This window comes from Corvus hawaiiensis, chromosome 2 (genome assembly GCF_020740725.1).
Source record: "Corvus hawaiiensis isolate bCorHaw1 chromosome 2, bCorHaw1.pri.cur, whole genome shotgun sequence".
Taxonomy (NCBI): Eukaryota; Metazoa; Chordata; class Aves; order Passeriformes; family Corvidae; genus Corvus; species Corvus hawaiiensis.
Window position 1 is genome coordinate 25,139,345 of NC_063214.1, and position 22,195 is coordinate 25,161,539.

Consider the following 22,195-nt stretch of genomic DNA (forward strand, 5'->3'; position numbering starts at 1 on the left):
GACATTTATCAAATGGGCACCATCAGTATAAATTATGCAGTGGTCTTATTTTTATTTACCACTATCATGAGTAACAGCAAATGCTCACAAGCAAAGAGTTCACCCTCCCCTACCTGCTATTTTTCAGACTGCCAACTTTTTCAAGAAACAAAGCTCGGCTGTCTCTCCTAAGTCAGTTCTCCTGTTTATGTAGTCGTTTGAAATAAATTTGTCAGAAAATAAGAAAATGTGATTTGTGTTAGCGTTTTGATGCCCAAAGCCAGAAAAAATAATGACTGGAATGCCTGGTGGTACATTTCAGGTAGAAGAGAGCTGGCCACTGCCTGGTGGCATATTTACTTTTTCATTTTATGTAAGAATCCTCTTCAGAGAGCAAACCCAATCTCTAACCCTAATTTTTGACAACAGCTCTACCAAACAGGAGAGAAAATGTCATTTTCACTGTTGGCAGCTTATTGAAGCTGCATCTAAGCAACATTTGACAGTGGTGTCTCAGAGGGGGCCTGGAACAACAAGTACGGTAGGGTGGCTTGGGGTGGCTGCAGTACCACTCCTATGCTGTGACTTCAGTGTCTCTTTTAGCCCTTGTTAGGGCACACCACTCTCACCTGTCAGGATCCCAGGCGCACAGGTAGATCCTGAAGAATCAAACCTTAAACAGTCTCATGGCCTTTGTAGTAGGTAAAACCATTCATCATTTATCAGGCAGGAAAAAGGGCTTCCAGCAAGCCAAGCACCCTGGGGCAAGCAAAGTGCTGAACAGAATCATTTTGAGAGACTGGGTTTGTTTTTTGCTTTGGAAAACAGCTCTTGTAAAGGATAAATTTTAGCTGGCTTTGGCTGGGTCTTTGTTTGGTCACAGAGCAATGGTGTTGAGAACAGGGCTGGAAAAAAGTAAATCTGGGAATATTTTGATGCCTTGAAAAGAAAACAGCAGCTCTTAGTTAGTCTCTAACACTGGCAAAATATGTTTCTGCTAGTCCAAGTTATTTTGTTTGTGGTATAAACTATTCTGGCAAGAGCACTTCTTTTTTTTTTAATGGCATAAGCAAGCAATGATCAGTTTTTGCTGATGTCTGCCGAGTAATTTCACTGAGGTCACAGCAGGCAGCAGTGCTCCAGGGCCAGCTTTGCCAGGGCTGGGAGCCGCTGCCTCCAGTGCATGCTCCAGAGCCCTGAAGGAGGACAAGTTCTTCCAGAACAGTGCCTGGAACTCTGGCCAAGGCCAAGCTCAATCTACCTGTGGTGGCAGTGGGACCTAACTATGAGGGTGTTTAGTGCCTCAATACAAACTGTGTTTCCTGTGAGGAAGCCTTGCTGTTAACAGCTGACTTGGGAGGACTTCCTATGAGAGCCTTGATCTTCTTTTCCCTGCTTGGCCGTTTGTGCAGAATGGGTTCACCATTGCTTCATGAACCACATCCACGACTGTTCCTGCCTCCTGTCTGCTGCCAGAAAGCTGGAGAGAGACTTTTTACAAGAGCTTGCAGTGACCAGGCAAAGGGGAATGGCTTCAAACTCAAAGAGAGTAGGGTTAGATTAGATATTAGGAAGAAATTATTTACCATGAGCAGGGTGAGACACTGCAACAGGTTACCCAGAGAAGTTGTGGATGGCCCATCACTGGAAATGTGTAAGGCCAGGCTGGATGGGCTTGGAGCAACCTGGTCTAGTGGAAGGTGTCCCTGCCCATGGCAGGGGGGTGGGAACTGAAGGGTCTTTAAGATCCGTTCCAACCCAAACCATTCTATGATTCTATAACAGCACTGTGCGCGTCAGCACCATTTCTTTCACGGCTCAGTGAAGCAGAACCACAACACCTCTGTGCCTGACGGGTTTTACGCACAAACCCCGCAATTTCGTGTTTCCTTCCCCGCTGCCCGAAGCACGCTCCCAGCGGGACGGGCCGCGGGGACGCGCCCGAGGGGCGGTGCCCGGCCGCGCTGCGCATGCGCGCTGTCCTCCCCCGGCCCCCACAGAGGTGAGCGGCCGTGCCCCGTCGGGAGCGGGCGCGCCCGTGGCCCCGCGCCTCGCGATTGGTCCCCGCCAGGCAGCCTCATCGCCGCCAGCCAATCGCAGCCCCCGGCCGCTCTCCGCCTCGGGCTGCGGCTTGAAGGCGTCCCAGGGCTGGGTGACGGAGGCAGCGCGCCCCTTGATTGGCTCTCCCTCCTCGGCTCCAGTCGGGTTGGCCCGGCGATGGCCGGAAGAGAGCCCTCCTTCCCATTGGCCGCCCGACCGCGCTGCTAGGGCGGCGGCGGCGTCCTCCGATTGGGTCTACTCTTCACTTCGGGGAGAATCGGTCGGGCCCGCGATGGTTCCGTGATTGGTTCCGGCCAGTTACAGGCATTCCCGTAACGGCCTCGGGATTGGCCCCGAGAATACTCGGGCGTTTACGTGACGGCCTCGGGCTGGGGGCTCGCGGGCGCGCCAGGTTCTTCGGCCGGGTATTCACAGACGGCGCTTACAGCCGCTCCGCAGCGTGGGGCGGCGGCGGGTACGGGCGGCTGCGCGGCTTTGGCGCACGCACAGAGCGCAGCGGCGGGAGCCCGGCACGCAGCGGAGGCAGCAGCGGGGACAAAGGGACTGATCGGCAGGAAAGGGGAGGGGGGCCCGGCGGGAGACTTCAGCCGGGCGGGCGAGTCCTATGTGCCTTGGGCGCCTGGGGAAGCAGCAGCAAAAGCAACAGCCGCCGCCAGCGCTCTGAAGCCGGGCTGAGGAGGAGCAGGGAAGCCGCCGCCGTCATGGCCCATGCCGTCGCCGCCGGCTGCCGCCCGCAGTGCAGCGTGCCCTGCCTGAGCCGCCGCCAGCTGCCCGTGCGGGCGCAATGAGCGGCTGCGCCGCCGGAGCCGCCGCCGCCGCCGCCGCCTCAGCGCCGCACTGAGCAGCAGCGTCAGCGAGCAGCGAGGCCGCCTGGCCGCCTCACCCCCCTCCGCGCACCGCGGATCCCGCCGCCACCACCGGATCCTATTGCGAGTCGTTGCCGCATCGCCTCCGCTCGGCGGTGCCCCGAGATCCCTCCGCCGGGAAAAAAAAAAATAGTCCCGTTGCCTGCCGCCTCCCTCAGAGGCGGGGGGGAAGGAGAGGAACGGGGAGTGGGGAAGGAAGAGAAGGAAGAAAAAGAAGAAAAGGGAAAAAAAAGAGATAAAGCAAATAAAAGGAGAGAAACGCGGCGGCGGCGGGATCGGAGGAGCCGGGCCGCGAGCCTCCGCCCCATGTGACTGGCGCCCGGGGTGGGGGCAGCGAGGCCCAGCGAACCCCCCTCGCTCGGGAGCGGAGCCGGGGGGAGGCGGCTCTCGGACCCACCGGCCGGGAAGGATGGTCGTGTGAGGAGCGGGCGGCGTGAGGAGGAGCAGGAGGAGACAGGAGAAGAAGAAGCAGCAGCAGCAGCAGCCGCCGCCGCCGCCGGGCGACAGAGACCAAGAGGGGAGGGGGCTTCCCCGGGGGGGGAAGGGGGGTCCCGGCGTTTCATGTGGCGCGTTCCACCCGTCTCCTGCAGCTGAGCGAGCGAGGGAGCGGCAGGCGGGCCCGCCGGGGCGAGGCGGAGGGCGAAGGCAGGAAGAGGAGAGAGGTGATCGCCGTTGGGGCAGAGCGGGAGAGACCATGTCCGGGCGGCCCAGGACCACCTCCTTCGCGGAGAGCTGCAAGCCGGTGCAGCAGCCCTCGGCCTTCGGCAGCATGAAAGTCAGCCGTGAGTATCCTGGCCCCCTGGGTGGCGGGGTGAGGGCCGAGGGAGCTGCCCCCGCCCTTCGCCCAGGCGGGGAGCGGCGAAGGGAGCCCGGCCCCAGCCCCGGCCTCGGCAGCTCCTTTCTCTCCCCTTCCCCCCCCCATTAACCTTGAATAGGCGCACGCCGCCGCTCCGTTCGGGGCCTGCTGGACGGAAAATCCCGGTGGGTTTGTCCTCGTCCTTAGCTCCTGGTCGCTGCCAGCGGCCTCTGGCTCATTAAAAAGCCATTTTCCCCCCCTTTGTGAAACGGATTGGGAGCTCCGTAGCCTATATTTCCTTTTCATTGCCCCCCTCCTCCCTCCGAAAGGAGGAAACGAATTGCGGGCACACAGGTATGACCGTGACATTCACGTTCACTATGGTTTTTTTGGGTTTTTTTTAAGCACTCCTGGCTGTGAAGGGGAGAGAGCATGGAAGGTTTTTCCATGCACCCGTAGATCGGGTGTGAGCACCTTTTAGTCCAGCCCATTAGAAAAAAAAAAAAAAAAAGGAGGGGGAGGGGGAGGGAAGCTTACAAAAGGTGTCTCTAATATCCTCCAGGCTCTGGTAAAATGCTCAGAAGAAGGCACAAGAAAATGTTCATTTTGAAATAACTACTCCATGGGCTCACATGTCACGCTTGGCATTCCTTTTCCAATTTTCTGATCAGAGGAATATTTTTAAGAATGAGGCCTTGTGCTTTATTCTGCATAGGCATGTCGGAAATCGTTCTTAACGTGTGTCCATTCTTCGTATTCTAGCTGTTGGGGTTAGCTGGTTTTATGTGAATTAAAAGTATGTATTAAACCTGAACAAATGTACAGTGCTAATACAAAAAGGCCTAGTTCTGAGTTGCTATAGATCAGCTTATCGTATGGAATTTCTTTAGTCCCGGTTTGAATATGTTCACATTAAGAACTGAATTGTTCTTCCAGATTCATTTGAACAGTGTAGTTTTCAGAGATATTTTCTTTTTTCTTACGGAAATGCGGGATGACATCTTTATGGGACCAGGAATGCTTGATAGGCATTCCCATTCGATTGATCTATTTGATACTCACGTAAAGCCACACCTGACATGGCTCTGTAGGTGCATGCCTGCATCCATCGCAGGGTGTTTCATGCCAAAGCAGTGGGAGATTGTGAGCTTTTTGACAGATGAGAAATTTTGATGGTTTTTTTGCACCGAAATGTCTTCCGCTGCGGTTGAAGCCTTGAAGAGAGCATTTGGCTCAGGGGCTGTAGTCCACCTTGTATCTGCATGATCAGTGTGCCAGCAGCACTCCAAAAACCATGGGTGCAGTTAACCCATATGAGCAGCATGACAGTGTAGCTTTGGTCAGGTCCAGCATTAGTATTTATTAAGGATTATTGATCTGTACGGAGAAGAACTGTGGGTGACTCCATTTTAATTTACTGGCTTATTTTATGTGCCTGTGGAATGAAAAGCAGGTCTTGTTGATCAGTGTTTCTGCAGGTGGCTGTCTAAACCAAGCGAGACCTTAACCGGTCATACTCAGCAACTAAATGTGTCTTATTCAGGCTCTACGGCTTGATTCTTGAAAGGTTATTGATGCTCCTTTTCCGTTTATTTGAGGTCAAAGACTAGACAGATGCTTGTCTGAGAACAGGGTGCTAACTGATGCAGACTAACAAGTTTGCAAATATGATTCAATCCCAAGTGTATAACACTGAGGGAGAAACAAAGGCCGTAACATAAAGCGCATGCACTTGTGATAACCCCCCCAGTCGCTCTAGTCATGTGCTCCTGGTCCTTCTGCTGTCTGGAAAAAAATGTCAGAACAAAGCAAGAGAACCACATTCAAGGATTCTGTGGGAAGTGCAGTTTCTATTTTCAGTTAATCCAGCCATGTAAGACAGCCTGGGAAGTTAACTGTTTGGTTTGTTGTTTTTTTTTTTCCTCTTTGCTTTTTAAGTGAGAAAAATTCCAGTATGTCAAAAAAGGTTTTATTTTTCTGGTTAGCGGAGTCTTGGTAACATCTTATCACATGATGTAGCAAGCTATCTATTGCCAATGTGGAGTGCTTGTGTGGTGAACAGAGAATTTGGGCCGCTCTTTCATTTTGATATATATTTATAGGCCGATACTTACTTAACATTCTGAGCCAGTTTGAGTTAAAGCTGGGACAAAAGAGTCCTTGTGAGGTAGGTGAAAATTGATGGATTCGTATCTTCTGAGTGTCTGGGACATCTTGAGTGCCTCTGTCTTGGTGCGGGTCTTTTGGGAGCAAAACCTGACTTGTTTGATGTCAGCTTTTTTGCTCTTACTTGTAAGGAGGGGGTGAAATCAAATGATGAACTCTTGCTGTGATGTCTCTGCAGCTATTGCTTCTCCTGGCTGAGCACTGCAACAGTTACCTAGGAAGGATGGATCCAAGTGATGAGGAAAAGGATTAATAAAATACTGGAGGAGGGTTCATTGTTACTTGTGTTTCCTGGGAGGAGCAGAACTAGAACCGTAGTGGGATTGCTCTTCTTCCCAAGGTATATGGGGAAGAGTGAGCAAGGATTTTTCGTCTCTTTGCTGTGCAATTTATTAGATTGAATATATGATAGTTTGTTCTCAGAAGTTGGTAATTGAATGAAGCATTGAATGGAAGGATGGGAGATTACCAACAACTGCTTCTCCTTTGGCTGTTGGGAAAGATGACTTCTCATGCATGCTGCTCTCATTGCTCTGTAAGGGATGTTACAAGGGTTTTAACATCTCTGCAACAGTAGGAAGCCTGTGGCCTTCATGTATCTCTTTCAAGCCATACATCTGTCTTCTGAAATCTGACTATTTTTATTTCTCTATTTATATTTTGGTGGTTGTGAAATTACTCAACCATATGTATTTCTACACTGAAATAGTTCTCAAATAGGGTATTCTTTGTGCGGGTTTGTGTTGCTGGGTTTGTAGGCTTTCCCTGAACAAAAACAAAAGTGTGTGTACTCCTTGTGTTGAGCCTGTCCCTTAAAAGGAGGGAGCTAAGTTTCCAGTTTCCCACTTGCTGATATTATCAACCTGCTCATTATAGTATGAGAAGAGATAGGAGCTTGAAGTTTTCTTTTGTTCTTCACCTAGTTGCTCTTGTATTGCTTACAGATGTACGTTGTTTCTCAAATGGGAGAAAAATAATCCTGAAATATAAAGGGTAGTCATGCAACACATGACCAAAAATATCTGTATAAAAATAGAAGTCTCAAAGTTTGCTGTTTGAGAATTTTCATCTAATGACTGTAGAATTGATTTTTTTTTTTCCTTCTCTGAGCTTCTGGGAAATAAGTGTTTCAAGTAACACCAAGTCCTTCCAGACAGCAGTACTTATTGTAACTGTAGCCAATTGTCTTGATGGTCTGCAGTAAATAATGTCTTGGCTAACACTTGCCATGAAGAGTTTTTTTGCTCCATGTGTGAGTGTCATGGGTCTGTAATTGGTTATGCAGAATTTGTCAACTTGGAGGGTGAGAAAGGCAATTTTATTTGCTTTAGCTAATGCTGATGTGGAACACATACTCTTGTTGCAAAATCTAAAGGACAATCTTGTAATAATTTATTTTGGACTCTCTGGAAGAATGTTACAGTGGTGCCAAACTTGGGATTTGTTGAAGTTTTTCTCTTCTTAGATTCACTGGGTTTTTTCTGTATTGTAAAATCTCCTGAAAACACAATAGTTTGGTAAGCCTATATTGCTGTGTATTGTTCACACAGAGCATGATAGCTCTTTAAAAGTGGTTCATGAAGAAATAGTCTCTGAGTTTGTTGCTCTCTTAGTAGCTATTCCACAAGCCACTACATAAGTGACTGTGTCTTAGGTAGCAGTGGTGTCTAGGTGACAGTTTAGTTTAATACTGTGCGGTGTCCAGGTAGGTGTGTGGGAAGAGCCTTGGAAAAGAGCACCCTGGGCACCTTCAGTGAGAAGGAATGAGTGGGGCTGTTGAAACTGGGAGAAGGATTGAGATAATACCACCTGGTGTTTCTCAACCCAGTTAGGGTAGGGCCCTCTATTGCTTTGATAGCAGTTTCTGCCTAATTGGTTTCTGAAACTGAAAGCTGCCCATCCTGCTTTCCTTGCTGGAGAGAGGAAAATCACTCCCAGAAGCCTGCTGAGCGTTATGTGTCTGGCTGTCCTAGCCCTGTCCAGCTTTCTGACTGCTGCTGGGTGAGCAGCTTTCCTCATTCCTAGATGGGGAAAAAAATGCACTAAGGGGGTCAGCTAATGAATGTGTGTGCCTGAATGAAAAGTGTTTCATGTTACAGTGCCCCAAAGTTGTGTCATGCAGTCTGAAAAGGAATAGAACTGTCTGCTGTACTTAATTCTAATGCTGACAGACTCTTTCCTCTTTATTCATACTGTTTGGTAGTTGAGCATTCCATCTCTGTTCTGCACATTTCCTCATCCCTACACTGCTTCTTGGAGGTGATCTCCTCTTGCATTACCCCTTGATTCACCTTCTGTATTTCCTAGCAATACTGGAAACGTCTTGTTCCCCTGTTTACACAGCAATGGCTTGTGGAGTATGTTCCTTGCCTGTATGCATCCTGGCTCTGGAAGTTGTTGTATGACTTCATTTGTTAACTTGATAAGTCCTTGTAGGTATCACAAAGCAGTGGCAGGGAGATAAGAAAAGGTGACGACCACCCCATGGCCTGAAGAGTTTCCCTCTACTGCCCCAAGAGAGTTCTTTAATTTTCATGTATTCTATCTTTAAGGGCTGTTTTAGATAGAATATAAAGGACTTTTCCATACTGGTGTTCAGTTTATTCATCACAGATCTTCACAGTGATACAAATCTGTGGGATACTGGCTGTTGCTATTCCCTCACCCCATGCTCTCTCTTAAACTGGATGGATGGGTGAAGATCCTGAAAGCCTACAGGGTATCTGTGTGCAAAAAGCCTGCAGTTAAAGCTTTGTGCTGCGATCAGATGTAACATTTTCTGAAATGAGTTAATGCTAAAGCCCTTCATTATTTGAATGCAGTAGATAAAATGTGCAAGGTGCTTGGAGAACACTTGGAGCCCCTTGGTTCAAGGTATTGGAGTATTTTTGTTTTAAATGACTGAGACCTGTTTTAAATTGCAAAGTCTGTTACCTCTGAGTTTCCAGAAGCTTCTATAGACATCTTAAAACTTGGACACTTTTCTGGAGTTCTCTCCCTTTTGATTTAAAAAAAAAAAAAATCCCAACAAAAAACTTTACTCTGAGGACTTTTAGTCACCCATAGCTAGTGTGGGAAGTGCTAAAGTGGCTGTCTCCTGCAGCAGCGATATGGCTGGTGGAGTTACTTGGCTGCTTTCTGAATTTAATGAGCATCAGCCCGGAGCAGCCTTGAAAGACAAACAAAACTTTTAAAGTCAAGCAACTAGGGAAAGGAGATTGTTGAAAGTTTGAATGCTTCACAGAATACCCAAGTCCATGTGAAATCCAAAAATTTGTCTTTTCACAACTTTCAGAAAGCTGCACAAATAGGGGCTCTTTTATTTATGTATGTTGAAAATAAATGCCAGTTACAACATTTACAGTGTGACAAGAAAACACACTCTTTTGGCCATAAAGGCTCAAACCCCATAGTGTGCTGTACAGGTCAGACCCCCTCTCTTCAGATGGAAAACCAGAAACTCCCTTGTTATTTCTCATCCCGTAGAGACTGTTTGCAAAGTGCTGCGTACTGCCATCGGGGAGGTGGATGTTTGGAGGCATAATGGTCTATGCCACTTTATATTTTTTGAATTGGTTTATAATGAAACCGCTTCAGTGCACTGTAGCAGTCTGATCTTGAGGTGAGAAAGGTGTGAGATATGGTAGCAAGATGCAGGTCTGTGAGAAATGGCTACAACGTCATAGTCACCCTCAGACAACTGTTCCTGGTCAGTGCTGCTGTATCTCATTAAACAGAAGCCTAAAATGAATCTCTACCTGAAGTTTTTGCAAACTTTGGATTTGGATAACAACTATTTGCTTTCACCACCTCTTCAAAATCCCTCCTGCCCCTGTGGGTAATGGCTTACCATGCCATAGAGAGAGGGTCATTATTTACGTGTTATCCATGAAAACAGTGCATGTTTGACTCAGTCCTGTATTCTGCAAGTGCTGCTGTGTGATGTTTTGTCAGGGCAGTAGGAGAGGTGAGATGATGGCACTGCAATAGAAATTGATGTTGGAGAGCTTACTGAAAGCAGTCCTGTATCACTCTCTGAGAACTGTCAAAAATGTGGATGCCCAGAAGTCATACTGCTGTGCCTCTAAAAGAAGTGGACAGTGATTTGTTTGTATGTTCGGTGCTATCAAAGAATCTTTCATTAGGTGCTCTTGCCACAGATGACTTGTCTGTTGTTCAGAAAAGGAAATAAAGCAAAGGAGTTCACTCTGTACTTTTATCTCTTGCAGACAGGAAGTAGATCTAAGCATTTAAGGCAATTTGTGCTCTCACCTAGTCTGTCTTATAATGGAAGAAAGGAAAGTGGTAAGATAGCTTGTCAGTGTCAAGAACTCTGGGCTTTTTTTTTTTAACAGAAGCCGTACAGCAGCAGCTCCTTCTGAAGGGATGGCTCCAGTCCTTGCCAGGAGCTTTGCTGCGTCTCTCTAGCAGGAACTGTGTATTCTCTGGCTTGGCCTCCTCAGCTGAGGGAAGGTCTGTTAACTGTGTATCAGTACCAGTGTTTCCTGCACAAGTGAAAGTGGGCTGCCAGTTATCTTCTATGTTGATTATTTCTAGATGATTTTCAGGGTTTCTGTGTGGGTAATATGGAGTCAGGTCACCTGAAGAAGTAATGCTGTGGTGCCTGCCGTAGGAAATTCACTTTAGCTTGCACAGAAGCAAGAACATAACAGCTAAGAAAAATACAGCTATAAAGCTTTATTTGTAATATATCTGAATAGGGATGAGTGTCTCTTTCTTTCAAGGGTATAATGACCAATGTAGCATTGATGTAGTATTTTTGTGTCTGAAAAACGTCTCTTAAACTTGATATATCATAAAAACGTGTAGCAGTATAGTTACATTGCTTGACATGTCTTTTCAGGCAGTTGGACTGAGTTGGAGAAACATTTTAGTAGTCCAAGTGCCTGACAGTAGATGATAATAAGAGACCTGCTGATCAAAAGGGAAAGGGAGGATATTTCTCATTGAAGCCACTGGATAAGTAATGCTGTGGAGGGTGTATAGACCTTAGAAGTACTGGTCCTGCACTGTGCTGTTGTGTGTGCACGAGGATAAATGTTTGAGTGCAACTGCAAAAATTACCAGTCTTTTGGGTCAGAGCACTTAGAAGGAGAAAAGTTGGGTGTTGGCTCTGAAGTTATAACCAGAAGGGAAGCAGCAGCTGAATTTTTCTAAGCAAGGCAGACTTCTTACAACCACATCATCTCTTATGACTGTTTTAGTAGGAATATAATTCTTGTCAGATACAAGCCCTGTAGTTCAGAGTAACATCTTTTGCCAGGAATGCAGGCAATTGTTTAATTTTCAGACAGGCCAAGAATATGTTTTGCAGAAAGATAAACTGTGACTGTTGCTGCAGAGAAGAATTTGATTTTTCTTGCTGTGTAGAAAGAGAAAGACTATTTAGTCACAGTTGATAGTGCCAGTCTGGTTTTTTGATACACAGCCTCCTGTAAACATTTATGTAGAGTATACAATGCTATTTGTACCCCACCTCATCTGCTTAGTTGTTTTAAGTATCTGTTTTTAAAAAATAGCACAATGAATTGACCTGTATGAGTGGGTTTCCTAGAAGGGAGGAAGGGGTCACAAATTCATCGGCCTAAATGAACGGAATATTTGGTAGTTGGCCAAGTAAACGTGAATCATTTGGCACAGATCTGTATCCCCATGAATGAAGCCCATAGCCATAAATGTATTTCCCCAGTTTGTGGGGTTCAGTATCAGCATCAGAAAAAATGTTTTCTGCCTCGCTTAGAGAACAAAAGCTTTCTGGCAGGGCACTCTCTCTGCAGGTGAGTAGATGGAATGTTTTATTTTCTTTATATATACAATTGCTCAATTGAAAGCTAAAGAAGCGGAAAATGGTATTGTCCTTGAGAAGATCATATCTGTTGACCATTTCATTTCTAATCTTGCAGTCTTAATTATGATTGTGCGTACTGCCTTGGGAGCCACGGGTATGTATGGTGTCATGCACCACTGATGCCTTGCAGTTGCAAGTTAATGGTTTTTTTTCTGTGTTCCTCAGAGAATAGAGGAACCTTCCTAATCAAACTTCAGTTTTGGAGACTTTGGAATAGATTTATCAATATGTTTTAGTAACCACAATGAATCGCAGAGCTGATCTGAGCCTTGGGGAAATGTCTGAGGCCCATGGAAAGCTAGGGGATTTTTTCTGTTTGTCTGGGTTTTCTAGTGGAACAGCTACTGAATGTACCAGAGACAAAAGCATGATGTTTGTGTGGAGTGGGAGAACTTTACTATTCCAGAAATTGTGGACCCAAACTTCAGATGATACGGGTCAGTGAGAGGGCAGGGAGGGCTTTAATTGCAGCCCCCCAAAAAAGGTACTGTCGAGTTTAGATTGAGCTCAACTTTAAACTTGCTCTTCCTAGATCAATGCAGTGGGCATGAGTTGGTTTGGGATTGTGTGTAGGTTCTTCAAGTGACATGGGAATGGGAGTTGAGTTCGATGGACTCTACATGTGTGAGTGAAGTTCACCAGCAGGAATGTCTGAATGTCATTCAATCAATCAGAGCATGTTTTAGAAATGTGTTTGGCTTAATGGAAGGTCTTCTTAGGGTAGTGAGCGCTGCCAAATCTGCAAGTCTCTTCTAGTTCATGATAGACTCAACTTCAGTGGACTGAAGCCTCCCTTCAGCGAGAGTCACTGGCTTTCAGTGTCCGTGAATGCTGGCAAGGTTCAAGCATGACAAGTGACATGGGATCTCTGACAGCAAAAGAATGGCGCTGTTTTCCCAGGTGGCACATTTGAAATGCCTGTGGGATTTTGGAGACAGGTATAGATATTCATGAGGCATCAGGCAACATTTTCTGGTTGGTGTTAATGCCTTGGCTTTAAGCATTAGCCTGTGGATTTTTTTTGTTTTTCAAATAACCTGGGTTATTTTTTCAGTGGTAATATTAGAGCAGCTCATGATTGACTGCAAATATTTATTACAGTGGGCCAACTCTAAAAGTGAGTAGTGCAGAAGTGTTTATGCTGTGTCTATAACTTAACAATTATAATACTTCAGAAATACTTACTGAAGCAATGACACTGCCTGCATTTCACAATATCTGGTGAAAGCCTAATTTTTATTCTTACCTTGTGGCATAATTGCAAAACAAATATTTTCTAGAGTTAGTTTAAAATGTACAGTATCTACATATGCCTTTTAGTTTTTTAGTTTATTCAGACATTGTGGGGTGGGGGGGGTTTGTTTATTTTGTCCTTTTGTCTTTTAAGTGAAGAGCAAGTGGCATTATGAAGGAATTCCTGGCAGACTAATTCAAAATCAGTAGATTCTAGCTGAGAAAAGGCATGGTAATTTGTCCTCTAGCAGCTCCTTTTACTCTCTCACTTTTTACATGTGAGTATAGAGATGCACACACATACGTTGTCGGAAATGTGATGTGGAGGGGAGGAGATGATCTCGAGTTCGGAGATCTGGAATTTAAACCTGGGCCACATGTGAAGGCTTCTGCTTTAAAGTCTTTACAGACTGTTCTACATGTATGATTGCAAAAGTTTATCTTTACATGCAAAGGTGCTCATGGCATTCTTGTCTGAATATCTGGGAAGACTGTTAAGATGTAGGTTTTAACTTGCTCACTTTGATTACTCACGCTTCCTGTGCAATCTTCTGTGCTGTGGTGCTTTTACCTCTCCCAGTGTTCTTGTGCACCGCTCTGCTTCCAGTGAAGTTCCAAAGCAGTGGTGCACTGGGGTTTGCTGCTGTATGGGTTTATCTGCAGAGGTGAGCAGCCCTCATCTAGTACTTCACAAGTATGCCTTACACCCTTCAGGCTTAAGATACGGTAGTGGGGGAAAAAATCCCCCAAAGCCAAGGCTGCTAGGGGTGACATCTCTGTCTGGTGTGCAAAATATTTTTCTGGGAAATATGAGGAAGAAGCGTATGGAAAATGTATCAGTAGTCCGTTAAACTGTGGAACTGATGCAGGGTGCTTATGAAGTAAGGAGAACAAAAAGTTGATGGGTAGGACTCAGCTTTCTTGAAGACTGCTGTAGATAGGGTATTACAGTTTTCCTTTGAGACTACAGATGCAAGTTTTCATGACTGCATTTGAAAGCCCTGTGTTTTCTAAGTATAGTAGAGAATAAAGGCAAGTATTTCTAAAAATTCAGTTAATGTCCCGGATTTTGTCAGGAAAAGTAGTTAATACTGGGATAGGGAATTTGTCCACAGATGAAGATGAATAATTAGCTTTCATTTGACACTGAAAAGAGCATATGTTCCTGAACTCCTGGAGATTTGTTCATTGAAATCCGTTGAATTTCTCTGGACATGCTTTGTGCTGTTTAACTTTGATTTCTTATATTGTCTGTTTTAATATGAAACCATCTCATACTTAGGAAATGTGCAGTGAGTCAAATAGTGATTATTTGATCATTTCTGTTTTCTACAACTTCTTCAACCCTAGTATATGGAGTTACTCTGTGTGTGGGAACAGCTTTGCCATATATATTACTAGTTTTTGTGCTTAGGTGGAAAGTAAGTCGTTAAACATTAAATATACCACTACCTCGAAGTACCTTTCCCCCATTTTAAAAGGAAAATACAAAGAGCTATTGCAATAATTCTAGCATTCTTCCAGATTTGTAAATTATATCTGGAATGTTCTCCTTTGTCAAATGTACCTCTTTGGATGTCTGGAGGTAGGCTATATAGAGTGTAACTCTACAAATGTGAAAAATCTAGTGAAACTATAGTGACATTATTGGAAGCTGGGCTGTCTGACATGAGAGTTGGTGTTCCTACTGAAAGTTCAGGAGTGTATTAGCTTCTGTGGTGGACACAGAAAGGTAGGCTGGTACAGTTATGAATCACTTTTGCTTCAACTTGGCATAGGATTAAGAAAAAAAAATACTCCTTTGTGCTACTAGCATAAATAGCTGAAAACCTCCAGAAGTTGTTCAGAAATGCCCTTTTAAAAAATATGGTGCTCTTCAGATTCTTATGAAGTGACCCATCCCATGGCTGTTCTTTGAAGAAAAGGATGTGTAGACCACATAAATGAAACCTCTTAAAAGGAGATCAGCCATGGATTGTGCTGGTAAATGGAGTCAGCTATGTGGCATGAAAGTGCTTGTTTAAAAACATACCATCCACTAAAACATTTAAATGTCTACTTTTATGGAATACTGTTAATTTTTTTCCTCCAGTAATTTTGTCACTGCATCATTTTCATTTTTTTGGCTTTATATAGCTGAGAGCTCTTAGTTCCCTTAAACTGATGTTGGATATGGACAACAATGTGCAGTGCTGGAGAACTGTGTAATTTATTCTTAGGTGAAGTTACTGAACGTGCTTAAAATAGATGGCACATATATATATGCATATATATGTGTATATATGTAATTCAAGGCTTATGTCTGTATTCATACCTCCTGTTAATGGCTTGGATGTTATTCTTTTGGGTGTTTCCTTATGGCAGCTGTCAAAGACAGGAAAGTGGATTAGGCAATGCCTTCATCTGACCCAGTATGTCTGTTCTTAAAAATGACATATCTTTATATTGTATATGTGCACTTTCACAGTGTTAACTATTTTATATATCATGGCAGAAAATACGACTTTTGTTTGTCTAAGAATGGATCTGTTGCTGTTATAAAAGAAATGTTCTTTGAAGTTAGTCAGGATTCATGTCAAAGCAGAAAGATGTGCAGAACCAGGACTTCTGCAGTTTTGTTTAGTGTAGTAGTAATGTTTTTTTGTAACTGATCTAGGTAAAATTTCTACACTTGCAGATTGCACTCCTCTCAGAGGAGCTCCAAGGACTAAAGAGCACATGTTCAAAATTATCTTAACCAAGTGGTACCCTAAGTAGGATGAAATGTAGGAAGGGCTGATGTCATCTGTTGTTCTTCAGTAAGGTTTGACTGCACAAACTTGACTGTGCTGATAACAGGTTTGGGGGTAACCGAGGCGGTAGGAGGTTTGCAGAGAAGAATCTGGAGTCGGATGTTTGCACGGTGGCCATGAGTCAACCAGTGCTGGAGAACCAGCAGATCTTTTACTGGATGTATTGATGGCATTGTCATGTAAAATTCATGGAGTTAGTCTCCTCACTTCTTGGCATGCCAATGAGCTAAAGTACAGCACCTGGTTTTGGTATTATACTGGGACAAGAATAGTTGCAGGTAAAGGAAAATGGTCAGAGGTCTAAACAAAGTGCTTTAGGGGAAAACTGAAAACACTTTGGATATATATTTTTTTAGAGGAGACAGAAGGGAAATTTCTTTTGATAATGTTCTTTCAATACATAAAAGATAGCTGGCAAGAAAAGACAAAGCTGTGTCTTCCCTACTGGAGATGAAACAGTTTGTGGACTTAAACTGCAGCAAGCACTTACTAAGCTAGTTGAGTCTACTCTTAAGAACAGGAACACTGGAACAGATTAGGAAGGCTGTCAGATTCCCAGTAGTGCCTGTTTGAAAAATGAAGGTGCTTGCCAGGTAGTTTATATATAGAAGTTTGGAGAGGTTTTAATTAAGACAGCCTGTAGTCCCTTATGGTATTACTTTATGTCATTCCAGTTATTTCTGCATGGTCTTGGGATGAATTTCAGTTACAGCACACTGATCCTCTTCCTTCTTCCCTTGGGATGAGGTAGCCTTGTGTTACTGGCAGCTTGCTGCCAGTTCCTGGATGTGGAGATAAGGATTTGTGAACCTGGCCACAGCTTTAACATTTAAAAGCAAGATAGATTGTCTTAGAGAGGTCATCTAGTCCAGTCCCCCTTCAATGAGCAGGGGCATCTTCAGCTGCAGCAGGTTGCTCAGAGTCCTGTCCAATTCTAGAAATGGGCATCCACCATCTTTCTGTTCCAGTGTTTCACCACCCTAATTGTAAAAAAAAAAAAAAAATTCTTTCTAGTATCTACTCTCACAGAGCTTCCTTAGTCTTAGGGTTTAGGTAAATGTACTGTATTTGGAAAAGCAGGCGGGGAGTATTTTTAGTTAGAGGTTTAAATCTGCTCTGAATTCCATTTTTTGATACAAGTGCTGTTCAAATGAAAGCTTGCTCTAATTTGGTAGTCCTGTGCTGCAGTTGAGAACCACAGACTTTCAGTGGGGGATTTCTAGATCTTGCTTTGTGTGGGTCATGAGAAAAACAATGCTTTCCTTCAGTTTTTCATCCTGTGGTTCTTGCTTCAACATAAAAGAATTTAGCACAAGTCAAGAACTGCTTAGAGCTTCAGGCAGAGACCAGGACCAAACTGCAGTCGCTGTATAGGTACCAAGCTTCTGTTAGGGGTGTCTATCTGCTCCAAACAACTTAGAGTGTACTGCTTTGGTTTATAATGCCAGTGCAAGAAGAATATTCATCCATTAATATATAACTACTGTCTGTTCACAGCAGTTGCTTCATTTTTAATTCAATAAAAGGACAAGCCTTTGAAGATTGCGTGTAGAAACCAGATGTTGCATAGAACATGAACCAAGAAAGAAAACACATTCTTGGTCTTGTACATTTGTGGAGTGTAGGTAGTTGTTATATTATTTTCATTTTATTAGTTCAAAGATTCAAAGTGGACCTTAGAGCGTTGCTTTTTGTCGCTTTATTACCTAAAGTTTTTGGAGATTTTAATGGACTTATATGTACCTTTTTGGCAAGTAAAATGGATGTGTGAAACTGTTAAGTCTAGAGTTCTCACATGAGAAACTATAAAGATACATTAGAGCAGAAATGATCATCTGTACTGGTACGTGGTTTCCCTTTTGATGCAGAAACTTTGACTAGAACGAAACAAATGCTTTTTCTGTGCTTTGCAAAGCTATAGTCGTATTTGGTACACATGTGAAGTTACTGTAGAAGGTTGGAATCCTGAACTGTAGATATAACTGAATTGAGTCCTTGCTTCCATATTCCATGTGATTTTGAATATGAAAAAGTAGATAAATGTCAAATTAGTATTTTTTCCTCTTATTCTGCTCGAATAAGAGAGAAGAAATGATAACCCAGCAACCTTATGCCAAAGTCCTCCAAGGTACAGTAGTAGTCTTAAATGCCCTTTATTTTTTCCCTTTTAAATCTTGGGCTGATGGAAGGATTCGAAGGTTGGCTGTAAGCGAGGCTCTTGCTAAAGAAGATCGTACTTCATTTCTAGGCAGTGCTTGGCTTAAGGCTGTACTTGGTGTTTGATCTGACTTTGACATGCACAAAATAGTCCCATCTCTTAGATGGCTTAGACTGTCAGGGCGTACAGTTCTTTTTTTGTCTGCAGCTGTCATTATCTGAATGATGGAAGAGTTCACAACTTGTGTATTGTGGAAAACTTGTTCCCCTTCCCTGTTGATAGCTGTGAGAGACTGGGATGCTTGTGCTGACATTCTTCAGCTTCAGTGCTCTGACAGCAGCAAGAAGTCAACAAAATAACCTGGCATCAGAAAAGGCAGCAAGGAAAGAAGTAAGGCAGAGCCTAACCAAGTGGTCTTTTTGGGTTTTGGAACCATTCAGATTATTTGAGTTTTCTGAAAATGAGGCTTCAAAGTAAATAATAACAATAAAATTAAATTGTTAAATCCCCTCTCTTCCCTGAACTTGGTTGTGAGTTCAGGATGCATTAGATGAGTATGAGGCAGTTGGTAAGCTAACTGAAATTTTAAGTTAATGCACTTCTTACCATTGAAGTACCTTTCTTGTGAAGAAGGAATGGAGAAAAGTACTCATTCCTCCCCTTCCATATTTGTAAAATACTGGTAACTTGTCTTCATGTTTAAAGTCTCCTCTGGTTTAAGTGGTCACATGTCACTTTCTTGGTCCTTTACACTTGTTGTACCCAGTATTTAGCTGATGTTAGACTCACCAGTAGGGTGGGTTTTTTTTTTTTGTGAGTTTCAGTTCTGTGCAAATAATGCTTTACAAATAAAAGAATGTTTTTTGAGGGAAAAGAGTAAGTGGAACAGCAAGCTTGAAAATGTGTCTGGTTTAAAGAATGCAGCAATGCACCTTTGGTTTAAATAAAGAAAGCAGTGAGAATTTTAAGTTTCATATCCTACCAATGTTTTAAATATGTTTTTTGAACGGAACTTTTTGCATACTGGCTTTGTACCTTTTTAGAAATGGTGGTAGAAGCATATGTAAGTGGGCTAAGTTTCTAGATTTGGACTAAAATTGATGTGCAGATCAGTGGATCCAGCTGGGAAGTTTTTAATTAAGCATGCTAATTAAGTCATGTGGTGTACCCAAAAGCAGCGCTTTGTTACAGGGGAGAAGAACAGTTTTCTTGGCAGTGAATGAAGGAGAAATACTTCATTGAGCCACTCTTCTAACTCCTTCCAGTGGGAAGAAAATATGAAGTCTAAAGTCACTCAAGAAAATTTGAGTACAGGATTAAAATTTATATTTTTCTTATTTTGCTGCATCTTGCATTTTTCTGTTTTTAAACAGTCTTTAATATGGAGCAAATTCTTCCTTGTGCCAGTATGAACAGGAATACTTCAGTGACCATGAATCCAGGTGTCTTAGAAGTAGCATGCTGTGAAGTGGGAGCCTGTATGCTGGAAGCCTGGACAAGGTTCTGCACAAGGATGCTGGTAGGAGTGGGACATGTGAGCGGTATAGCTGTGAAGGTGATAAGTGATTGTGGTTGGTGTTCTGCAGTGGAGACAGGAAAATGAGTGGAGTTGGTGCTGCTGAAGACACATGCAGAGAACTAAACATCTACCTGTTTACTTGGACTTCACAGAAGAGGAGTTCAGCCTGAAGCATGAGCTGGGATATCGGGGAAAGGCGAATTGGGAAGTGAAACTGATGATCTTTGTCTTAATTTTAGCAAAATAGTCAGATGTAAATGGTATTTTTTTCTCTGTAAGTACTATGAGGGCAGAGTGAGCAATTACTGCTTTTACTTCCCTCAAGTACACTGCCTGTGTAAAAATAAGGGCATTGAAGTTACAAAAGGATGTATTTTCTGCTGAAATACCTATTTTCTGTTCTCCCCACCCAATGAAAAAGAATTTTTAGAATGTTTTTCCTCAGGAAAACTATGCATGTTAAAGACTTGTCTTGATTGAATATACACCCAGGGCTATACCATATAGCATCCTTCAGTAAGAAGTTGCTGGACTTGGGAACCTAAAAGATATTTTTCACTTTTCTGCTTATTACAAGATATATATGAGACATTAAAGCTGATAAATTTTCATGATTTTATAACACTACCAACATAACACTCAAAAAACCAACCTCAGACTTGCTGAGGGGGACGTTCTGGTATATGTGGAGACATCCTTTGTTGTGGCTTGAAGAGAAAGCCTTGGTTGGTCTTGTTAAAGAACAATCGTGTGCCTTCATCCAGACCACTAAAGTGGCTGGAATAAAGCTAAAGTGAATAAATAGAAACATTCTAATCTAGTTATTCATGAACATGTATGAAATGTTTCTTTGTGGCTAGTAGTAACTAGAACAGCCATGTAGCTTTATCAGATGTTGAATTGTCTTGACTTGCATTGAGTTTAGGAATTTTCTATACCGGCAGACTTGTTTTCCAGTTTCTCTCCTGTTTAAGATTTGAGACCTGTACAAAAAAGAATTTTGTCTGTAGGATAACATCAACTTTTCTCCTGAATCTTTTCCATTAGGAGAAAATAAATAAAATTAACTCCACCCTGTATTGAATTTGTCTGATTTATTCAAGCTTTCTGCCGTTCTTTAAGAGGCATTAATATTTTTTGCCATTGCCTCTAGCATATTAGGAATGCTTGCAGATAATTTAGGGGAATCCCCTTCTCATTTTCAAATCCATAACTACCAATGTTCTGGTTGTAATCCAAGTCAGGGACTGAAGGAGCATTATACAAGGAACATGTATTACTTGAAGTTTAAATTGCTTTTCACTGTCATTGTTTGTGCAGCCTGGTTTGAACTTGGATTATTTGACATTTAGAGGGGAGTTGGATGTGGTTTCTTACATGAGAGAATGTACTGGCTGGTACTGCATGTTAAAATGTAGGGGAAACCAGGTTGATTTACAAGTAGGCATGTCTTACCTTCTAAATCTTAAGGTATTACGGTTAATTTTGTGTGGAATTCCTGAGATAAATGGGGTTATACTGTTGCAACAGCCTTCTGTAAGCCATCAGTGTGACAGACTGGACTTCTAAATTCAGTGTTTAGAGTATTTATGTAGAGATTCAATGTATTGGGGAAAAACGTGGGAGAATACTTAAAATTCATAATTAAGTTCTGATTTTTGGTTGTGTTTTGGTTGGGTTTGTTTTTTCTTTTGAATAGGGAGAAAGTACATGTCCGGTTGTAATGTAAGTACATGTAAGGTGTGCAGAACATCCTTACCCGAATTGTAAGCTTTATAAATTAAGGCAGTTAGATAAACTTACATGAGTTCTATTTTAAACACAATTTTACTTCTCTATCCAATTTTTTCTTTAGTGCTTTTTTCGTTTGTTTGGTTTTGGTTTTTTTTCTTTTCTTGTTAGTAATAAATTTTTAAGTGCCTCTTCTTGCTTTTAGTGAAATAATATATTCTAAATGTGGATAGAAGAGTTCTTTCTTTGATCTTCTTGACCTGTTTTCTCAAAGAATTTTGTGAAGGGAAAAAAACTGAAACCAAAACTGGTTTTGGTCAGAATGCCTCACCTATTTCCACTTACTGTTCTCATGTCCCTGACCTACTAACAGCAAAACCTTTTCTAGAAGGCTTTTTATTTCAAGGTATTAGGCAAAAATCTTGGACAAGTTAAGATTGTTAATGTTCAATATGGTTTGATTGTGAAAATTTGTTTTCTAATGCTTCTGCAGGTGAGGAGGTTCAGCATGATATATGCCCAGACAAGAGCAACAAAAATTAATTTTGGCAGGGACTTAACTCTAATCAAGTAGTAAAACATCAGTACAGTTTGTGTTGTTTCCAGGCACAGGTAGCCTTGATGAGCTTTTGTTTGGATCATGACTCACTCAACTTTTCTTTATTTCAAGTTCTGTTGGACTTGGATAAAAGTGCATGCAAATGTCTGCTTATCGTGTTTTATTTATTTTTAATGTAGTGTTGAGATGTGCCAGTTTGTGTTTTTAAGTATTCTTTCTTCTCTCTGTTGACTCTCCTGCCATGGTTCTTCTGTATTGAACATTTTGGCTAAACTCATGGTTGTTGGTTTTGTTGTGGTTTTTTCTTTCTCCAAGTGGCATTTCTTAAATGGATAAGCACAGCTTCAGAGGAACCATGACAAAGAATTTCTGTTGCTGTTACATTCCTTTGGTAACATGGAGCATGTTGTCCTTGGACAGTTGAGCTCAGTGCCTTAACCAGTCTGGTGACAGTGTTGCTTCTTGC

At 43.0% G+C, this 22,195-nt stretch overlaps 1 protein-coding gene across 2 annotated transcripts in view; it reads left to right on the plus strand.

The window, feature by feature from the left end:
- Positions 1 to 3,485: 3,485 nt before the first annotated feature.
- The window catches only part of GSK3B (glycogen synthase kinase 3 beta), a 149,184-nt gene continuing 130,474 nt past the window's right edge, over positions 3,486 to 22,195 (plus strand). The window contains exon 1 of one of the 2 annotated variants that reach the window (XM_048293900.1): positions 3,486 to 3,688. In XM_048293900.1, the coding sequence (XP_048149857.1) occupies positions 3,601 to 3,688 (88 nt within the window). In that variant the 5' untranslated portion in view covers positions 3,486 to 3,600. The remainder of the gene's footprint in view (positions 3,689 to 22,195) is intronic. The other variant, XM_048293901.1, reaches the window with a different exon arrangement.